Consider the following 9,491-nt stretch of genomic DNA (forward strand, 5'->3'; position numbering starts at 1 on the left):
TGTGATTAATTTGACCCAGATTATTCTAGAGAGTAATTAAATTAATTTGCAAGGTGATATTAAAGATTAGTTGTTAGGACTAGAGCACTCTGGATTATAATGTAAAATAGATGACAAGAGTAAGGAAGAGAGAATAACAAAGGAGAGTTATCCTGGTTCACTAAATCCGGCTACTTCCAGTCCCCACACTTCGTGTGAGATTATCCACTATAGTATTCAGTTGGTAGAAATTTCTAACCAAGACTATAAGGTCTTGATCACACCAGATCAGTCTGTAACCCTTGTATATTATCAACCTCATCAGGCTTCTTACAATTCTTTGCACTAGCAAAAGAAAGGTTGGAATTTTCTATCTCAAACTATTAAGGCCAATAGACTTGAGAACTAATATCACACTATATTGCTACAATGAAGAGATAATGGAGCATATGAGGTATAGTAACAAATGTGAATAATTCGTTTGTTACAACGAATAGATAATGTAGCCTATGAGGTACGCTCATAATAACAAATGGGAACACACCGTTTGCTACAACTAAGAGATAACATAGCCTACAAGGTACGGCTCATAGTAACAAAATGAAATAGTCACCGTTCGCCACAACGAATAGATAATGTGATCTATACGCACATAGTGAAATATATAATTAATGACATGAACTTTAAGTCAAGAATTATGACTATGATTACGATTATGAGCATGTGTATCAATAAGAATATGACATTATGATAAAATCATGATAGTATTCTAGGTAGCGATCCTAGTTATCCTCGATCGCGCAGTTATGTATGATAAAGACTGTATAAATCTGAAATGGGTTAAGTCGAGTACAGATGGCGATCCTAGGTTCCCTGAGATTGCCTACAACCTAGGATAGGTGGAACTCACTGCGGCATCCTGTCTCACCCCAATCCCTTCTACTTATTTCAGATATTGAGGTAACGAGACGACACAATTGTTCATGATGAAGAAGCAGAAGTCGCTGGACCATACAAGTCACATCAGTGGTGTTATTTCAAAGGTCTAGGACGAGAATTCTCAATATCTAATTCAGAGGAAATTTGTATTATTGTAATTTTAATGTATCCAATCCCAAGTTTAACACATGCTAGATATCCTAGGAAATTTCTAGTAGGGGTGTTACATTTGCCTTCGAAAGACATTAGGCGGCCTTCGTGTTAAGAACCTCTCGAGTTGTTTAATACATCTCTTCTCTTAAAATGGAAATTTACTGTGTCTTCTAGAACCGAATGCTATTTTGTACGATATATTAAATTACGTGTGTTCAATTCTTCTTATCTCAACTCTTATTTTTACAGCGTGATAATGTTTTGTTTCTCTTGTACCTAACAGAGAATCAGAAGCTATGTTGAGTGAAATCATCCTTAATAGTCATTCTTGGAGGCTGTGTTTACGTCGAAATTTATTCTCTTTGGAGGATGATTTAGTTGTTGATCTACTTTTGTTGTTAATGGGTATGTATAGGCCAAGATATACTAGCTTCCCACGTGTGGGCACGAAAACATGATGTTCTTGATATATATACCACTATGTCATGCTTTCAAGTCATGCTTCATGCAAAATATTCAACAGTCATTAATCGAGATATGAGCAAGATTTTTACAGGTGTTTAGTGTTGTGAGGTTCCATCAAAGGTCCCTGTTTTAATTGAATAGATAATTTTTCATGACATGTTGCACACTAGATCTGCTCTAGCTACTCTTGGAGTGGTTGATACGGTTAGAGGGACTTCATGCGTTTTCTCTTTCAATGTCTTTGAAACATATTTTTTTAGTGCTCTTTTTATTATAGTATATGGCATGGAGTAGCAGCTTGGTTGCGGATTCAGGGAGCTCTCCCTCTAAACTCTATACACCATTTTTTGAAACATGGATCATACGTTGGAGCGAAAAGTTCTCAAGATAAGGTATTTGTTGTGCCTCTTCCACTGTGTGATGCATTTAGCTTCAAAGAAACAAAATCATATTTAAGGATGGCTTCAACACATAATTAGTAACATAAATGCATACATAATTTTTGTTTAGAAGGAAAGTAGTGATTTAATAAGCATCACTCATACCATAGTAGTTGTCACACAACTCTTTTTGTTCCCGGCAAACTTCCAAAATAAAAATTGTTATATTACATATCATATAGATTAAGAGTAATATACTTGGACGTTCGAGGTCACACGAAGAGATAATTAATCATGCAGTGGTTACCTAGCTGACGGAGTGATTTCTGGTCCAGTAGATAATGTCGTCAATTCAATTATATCTCTTGCACTTCCACTATTTCTCTGAACTATCTCCAAAGACAGACATTCCTTTAGCTCTACCAATATTTGGTTTATGTCTGGCCTTTCAGCTGCAATTTGTGAAATGCATGACATGGCTACCTCAACAACTTTCCATGCAGAATTGATGTTGAATTCACCTTGTAACCTCGCATCAATAATGTTTTGAATATCTCCACCTTTTATTAATGGAATAACCCATTGAAGTATGTGAATGGTTTCATCAGGTGCTTTTATGAGTGCTTTCTTGCCAGTGATCAGCTCAAATAGAATAATTCCAAAGCTGTAGATATCATTTTTCTTATTTGTGTTTCCTGTTCTTTGAAATCTATTATGAAAACAGACAAATAAACTGAATAAGTGATCCTTAAGTTTATGTATTGCTTTTTTCTTTTTATTATTATAAAAATTATATAAATCAAATGAAATAGTAGTATATCTAAACAAAATACACTAATTAAAATAGGATGAAATATAACAATCTTATTTTTCTGTACACTAGCTTTCATGTAACTTTATCACTGAAATATGTGTACAACCTTTTCCTTTGCAACAATAAGAAAGATGAAATTGTATTAAACTACTCAGACTTATTAAATTAATTAAGTAAAAGGTTTTGTGTTAAATTCATGTATCCAATGCTTGAAATGAATATTTATGCAAAATAAATTATGCTACAACAATATTAAAGTCTGGTTAAACTAATTTGGTTTTTTGTATTACACTTACTGTGGATCAACGTAACCAAATGTACCAGCAGGGCGCGTGGATATATGAGAATCATTATCATTACCAAAAGCTCTACTTAGACCAAAATCAGCAATCTTGGCATGTAAGTTCTCATCGAGTAATATGTTGGAAGACTTCAAATCTCTATGAATAATAGGTGGTTTGCACCCATTATGCAGATAATCCAATCCTGAAAACCCACAATAATTAAGTGCTATGTAAGGGTAATCTATGCAAGAAAGATTTTGCAATAAATAGTACATTACCATGTGCTGCATCAACTGCAATTTTAAGTCTCTTAGTCCAATTTATGATATTTGAATTTTCCACTGCATGAAAATAGACATTACATTAGTTGAAATTCGAAACAATTTGTCTTTAAAAAGAAAGCATATGATCATTGTACCTCTGTTAATGTTATAATAGTTTAGTTGATGAAAAAAAATGCTCTTTTTGAGGTTAAGTTTTAAAATGCATATTAGTTTGAAGTACTAAATCTATTATGCATGATCATTGTTGACCAATGACATATGGACAAAATATCAATTACCTAATAAATATTGTTGGAGATTTCCATTCGTCATGTACTCATAAATCAGTGCTTTGATTTCACCTTCATCACAATATCCAATGAGAGAGACCAAATTCCTATGATGAACAATCATTAAAAGTTGCACCTGCATTTTGAGTTAATGTTATCTCTACGAATGTTTACTAAGAAAAATATCGTAGGATTCTTAATATGAATACTATTAACTTGAATCCATTGACTAACCTCTGATTGAAATTCCTTATAACCTTGCTTCGATGAAGTTGAAAGCATTTTTACAGCTACTTGAGTGTGATCTTGTAAAATGCCAATGTAAACTTTTCCAAATCCTCCTTCTCCAATTATAGTTTTGAAGTTATCAGTAATATTGAGAATTTCATTGTAACTGAATGCGTGATGTTTTGATTTTAGGGAACCCCTCTTCTTAGAATTAAAACGTGCAGGTGGAACTACATGAATATATAAAGCTGAACAAAAACACGTGAATAAATATTCAGATATAGAAGTAATGATTCGAGCAAAATCATTATAGAGGTCAAGAACTTTTAACTCATCTATAGTGCATACATCAGTTTTAGTTTGTATGAAATTTATGTTATTTCCTTCATTGATCACTTTATAGGATTTATTGTTTAGTGGAAGAAAAAAAAAGTAAAAGTTTCACATGGTAGCACAAGCATAAAATATGATAAATCTAAAGTTTTAAGGAGAGTTGGTTGTAGTATATGTTCTGATACTTAAATAATATCAATGTTTTGTATATATCACGTGAAGAAAAAAAAACGTCCATAATTTAATATCGAACATATACCAAAGGAATGAATTAAGCTATAAAGAGGACAAACTACATGTAGTATCCAACATATACCTTTTTGTCTTTTGAATATGCGAAATCCAAGAGAGATGATCAAGATGATTAGAAATAATGCTGAAAATGATGCAACAAGTGGTACAACAATGTTCTTCTTTTTGCATGAACCCGTCATACAAAGATCAGGATTTCCAGCCACACTGAAAAAAGACAAAGTTCTTACGAACAACTATACATACATTACATAAATTTGGTTATGATGATAGTAGACATATGCCTAATTGAATTGATTGTTAAAAAAGAAGGAACCACAAGAACGGTTGGCGTGATAAGGTGGAGGAACATATAGATTGGACTATAGTCACACAATTCTCAATTTGATAATTTCAACATTAAACAGATATTATCCCAATTTTAGTTTCTAGAATATCATGTTTATTCATTGATAGTTCTCAATTAGGAAATATTAATCCATAGTTTATTTTCTTAAATCTGTTTCATATTTATTGATCCATAGTTCATAATTCATGACAGAGGGTATTAATCAAATAAAAAAGTGCGAAGCAACATAACTACAATATATGAAATAACATACCTTAATTCCAACGTTTTATTGTCTGCCTTTTGCTTGAGATCCTTAGGAATTGGACTAGAAAGCTTGTTTCCCGTTAGATTGCTACAATGACGATGAATTATAGCTTAAGTGATTGATTAAAGAGAATGCAAAACAATTCTAAAATACCTCATACTCGTTAATTGAATTAAATTTTCTTACAAAAGGAAAGGAAATAGAACAAACTAAACAAAAACAAAAATAAGATGAGCTCCAAAATGATAAATTTAAAACTTACAGAACTTTTAAATTTGGCAAATGTGCTAGAAATTCTGGCAAAGGTCCTTCCAATTCATTGTACGACAAATCCCTTGAACATACATATATTCAAAGGAATGGAAATGAGATTCAATGAAACAATGTTTAAGTATTTATAATGTTCAAACATAAAAGGAAATGAATAAACAATAATAATTTACTACTCACAGAAATTCTAGTTCTGTAAGATATGAGAATGAAATGTTTATCTTCCCAGTTAGTTTGCTTGAGCTCAGGTTCCTGTTCATCATTCACTATTACGGATGGCAAAAAATGCATTTTTGGAATGGTGCGGAAATAAATATATAGATAAATATGCTTAGTAGGAAAAGTACTCACAAAGATGTGATCCTTGGAATGGTGTCACCCTTACAAACAAGACCTTCCCATCTATATTGCGTAGGAAGACACGGGTCTCCTTGCCAATTCAATTTATAGACTTGATAGGAGCTTTTGATATCCATTATTGCACCAACTTAAAGGTAGTGAAAGTTATTAAATATTATATATGCCATTATAATTTGATATCATATATAGTATAGTATAAGTGTTGTACATACCATCTTGAGGGGATGTTGGTGAATCAAGTTGAGTCATGAGCTTATAGATCTCGAAGGCATTGAGTATAGGAGGAGCATCCGAATCCGAGGTTGCGCTAATGTTAAACCAAACATTACCTTGAGTTGTGAAGTTGAGTGTAACAGGTTTCAAGTAATCAAGAACTAAAGGTTGTGAAAGCACGGGAATATATGTATATTGGTAGATAAATCCCAAGGGCCGTGAAACAGTGATATTTATTTTTCTTTTTTTCCCATCTGAAAATTTCGCAATTTCATTGAAGTGAAAGTAGACATAATAATCATAATTAAAGTCTAGAGGAGTATATGTATATTGGTAGATAAATCCCAAGGGCCGTGAAACATTTTTTGACTGGGCTACATTCCTCAATACTTTGGCCGGTAATTTATAAGCATCACTATTTGTTGCAGTATCCATATTTATTGACTCTTCCAAACCAAACGGATACCAACTGTTATTTTTGTACAAGTGTTGGTCGCAAATCCATATCCGATCATACACATCATCTTTATACCTAGAGTGTCTTTTGCGCACAAAGAAAGGAAATGGTTTAGTGAAAAAGTTGTTGTTACACCATTTTTCATGTTACTTGTGAGTACTTACGTGCGACTCATGTAGTAGATGCTTGAGTCTATTAACTATTAGTATATGACACAATCTTTGGTCACTATGTAAAGAAAAGCATATATAGAAAGATGTCTACCTCTTAAATGAATCTTAGTTACGGTGGTGTGGCTCATTTGGTATAATTGAGCTCATGATTGTTTAAAATATCATGTTAAACATCTAATGAAGCCTATTCTCATTGGTCAATTAACTCATACTTAGTCTATTTAATGATATGTCATTTACTTGTTTCAAGAGGTTTATAGAAATATATATTTTTAAGTAGCCTAACATGTCATAGACTTAAAATAAGTCTATGACAGCTAACCGGTTATGCCGGAGCTTTGAAAGTTTTCACCAACTAGACTTTAACCTCGTAAATCCTAACTCGACTTGTCACCCTTACTCATCACATTCACATGTATATATGCTGCAAATCTAATAAGGCAACTAAAAAAAAGCATTGTAAATTTGTAATCAAGGTGTTGAAGATTACTTGGCTAAACAGGGTGACGGGCCAACATCAATCCTAGCTTGTGATTCCAACAGTGGTTCTGGATCATTGGTGGAGATCATCTGATGATTCTGATAAATTGAATTGTTCAAAAGTCTCAATTCCAATGAGGAAATGCAAGGGATTATTGGTCCAGTCTTTACAAGGCACACATTTATAGTGTCAGTTGAAGGAGTGTGAATGATCTCCGTAAAAGTGTAATGATCAGTATTAGTGAAATTGATTTTTTTCCAAAGATTAACTCCAAGATACAGTTCAAAAGATTGTGTTTGATTTTTTCCGTCATAGTTTCCATATGAGAAAAAAGCACGAATCATATACTTTTTGTTTTTGCCCTCTTTAGGTTTCAATGTATAGCAGTTTCTATCTCCTTCTGGGAAACATCTCAATGTGGTTAATTGTTTCCCAAAATAAAGATAGTTTAAGTTGATAATGGATGAAGTCACATGATTCTCTCCTGTTTCCACAAACCCTTTGTCTGTCTTATACCAAATTCCGGTATCCTCTTGCAAGTAATCTATTATTGATCCACAGTCAATGCTTATAAAACCTATAAGTTAATGATACATTACATTAAATACAAATGCCAAGTTCATATGGGAGTATGTATTACTCTATTATATAGAAGTATAAGGATAAGAAGAAGAAAAAAAAGGTGTGAAAATCATTGAAGTTATTTATTGTCGCAACTTTTTGAATATATACAAGTAAACTACTAAATTAGTGCCTGACTTTGTAAGACATTGAGATTATGAATATTTTAAAAAGGTCCATGACCTTGTCACATTTTACTCACCTTAATCAATCTAAAAACATGTTAGAGATTAAATTGATACTAAATAGTTAAAGATAGGGACCAAATTGATAGTAGTTGTTAATATATAAGGTCATAAATGATGGTAAGTGGTTAAATTTGGAGATCAACTTAAAATTTTAATAGAGCAAAAGACCTTTTTAGAATATTCATGATTTCATTGACCTATTTAAAAATATCTTACAAAAGTCAAGGACTATATATATGCAAGCAGCTTCCTTCCTCTTTTCGAATGACAATCAGCTAAACTAAGTTAGATGGTTGTAATCAATGTACAGATTTATTATATTCTTGCATAAACCTTTTCTTGAGATACACCAATAAATAAATATCGTTCATTAGCATTTTTAGAGAATATATGTAATATTTTCAGAGCAATGCTATATCTCTAGAAAAATAACATCAAGAATTTTTTAAGAATAAAGAGCAGTCAATCATAATGCACTATTTTCCACAATTTAAGGAAGTGTGGCTGAAAAATAGGAAATAAACAAATAAATCATGCAATTAAAACTTGTCAGCTGTCTTGAATCTAGACAAATAGCATTTTCCTTTCTTAAAACTAGAACATACTAATTTCTTCTGTTCATATGCTTATGACATTTTACATTTATTTTCTTAGAAAAATAATTAATTTAGTCAAACAATGTTCTCTTTAAGGAAAGATAAATATTATTATTATTATTATTATCAATCAAGTGATTGAGTTTAAGTAATTAACGATCTCGTCTTAGGGCGAATTGTTTAGGAGAACCCGAGTTCAATTACTAGTATGAACAAGTACCGGAGAAGCTTTACTTACTTTATGGTCGAACTTCGGATTACTAAGGGTCCATTCCTCTATGAATCAAATGGTTAACACAAAAAAGAAAAAGGATAAAAATTATTTCATATTGTCATCGTGAACATGATTGAATTGGTAAAGACATTGTATTTCATTTTGAAGGATTAGAGTTTTTTTTTGAAGAAGAAGAAGGAAAAGAGATATTTTAAAGTGAGAGAAAATTGGCAACCAAATAGATACCAAATTTTAGAAAGAAAATGAGAGATGTGTGTATAATAAGATAAATAACAAATTGTAATTTTTGATAACAAAAATAAATTCTAGCTCCTCCTCAAAGTAATTTTTTTTAAAGGTGCTCCTTCTCAAAGTTTTCTCCTCTAGTTTCCAAACTAAATTTCAGAAAGTTACCTTAATTATATTAGATTGGAATCAATAAATATTTGTACCTGGATTTTCCTTGTTAGCAATTTCTCTTGAAACAGGTTTATCTAGTTGTTCTGAATTGGCTTGACTATTGCAAATAAATGGCACCAAGGCAAGCAATACGCACGCTTTTAACATTAAGGTGACTATCTGGGGTAGTTCTCTTTCCATGTAGTCTGTCTGCATGTAATCATATGTTAGTGAACAAGAAGAATAAGAAGAAGAAAAAAAACACCATGACAAATACGAACTCACCAAAAACTTGATATATCATATATATATGCAAGTTATGTGGAAACAAACAGCTTTTAGAGATATACATTGGTATGTCTACGCAAGGACAAGTAGAACAACCTTTTCGACGTCAGAAAAGGAAAAAGAAAAATTGGACCACGCATATTGGAAATTATATATATAGGGACAAATCACAGGGATTAATTGACGCCCCCGTTGCTTATAAAAGAGAAGAGACCATGTTTTAATAAAAAAAATATGCAAGAAAGAGACAGACCA

General features: G+C 32.0%; 1 protein-coding gene across 3 annotated transcripts; it reads right to left on the reverse strand.

Moving 5' to 3' along the window:
* Positions 1–1,573: 1,573 nt before the first annotated feature.
* Positions 1,574–9,210, reverse strand: LOC25500361 (probable LRR receptor-like serine/threonine-protein kinase At1g05700). 3 transcript variants are annotated; one of them, XR_003007994.2, is made up of 14 exons: positions 9,002–9,210; positions 6,940–7,507; positions 5,819–6,360; positions 5,598–5,733; positions 5,427–5,498; positions 5,239–5,310; positions 4,983–5,063; positions 4,445–4,587; positions 3,802–4,043; positions 3,577–3,703; positions 3,293–3,355; positions 3,027–3,216; positions 2,082–2,625; positions 1,574–1,966 (listed from the first exon to the last, which is right to left on the reverse strand). XR_003007994.2 is itself a non-coding variant. In XM_024773370.2 (14 exons), exons 1-14 carry the CDS (start codon positions 9,162–9,164, stop codon positions 1,963–1,965), a joined length of 2,805 nt encoding a protein of 934 aa, XP_024629138.1. In that variant the 5' UTR covers positions 9,165–9,210; the 3' UTR covers positions 1,574–1,962. The 3 variants fall into 3 exon arrangements, 2 of the variants coding, with proteins under 2 accessions (XP_024629138.1, XP_039685377.1); XM_024773370.2 differs by having other exon boundaries at positions 2,224–2,625; XM_039829443.1 differs by lacking the exons at positions 1,574–1,966; positions 3,293–3,355 and having other exon boundaries at positions 1,968–2,625.
* Positions 9,211–9,491: the final 281 nt, after the last annotated feature.

The sequence above is a fragment of the Medicago truncatula genome, chromosome 8 (genome assembly GCF_003473485.1).
Source record: "Medicago truncatula cultivar Jemalong A17 chromosome 8, MtrunA17r5.0-ANR, whole genome shotgun sequence".
NCBI classification, from domain to species: domain Eukaryota; kingdom Viridiplantae; phylum Streptophyta; class Magnoliopsida; order Fabales; family Fabaceae; genus Medicago; species Medicago truncatula.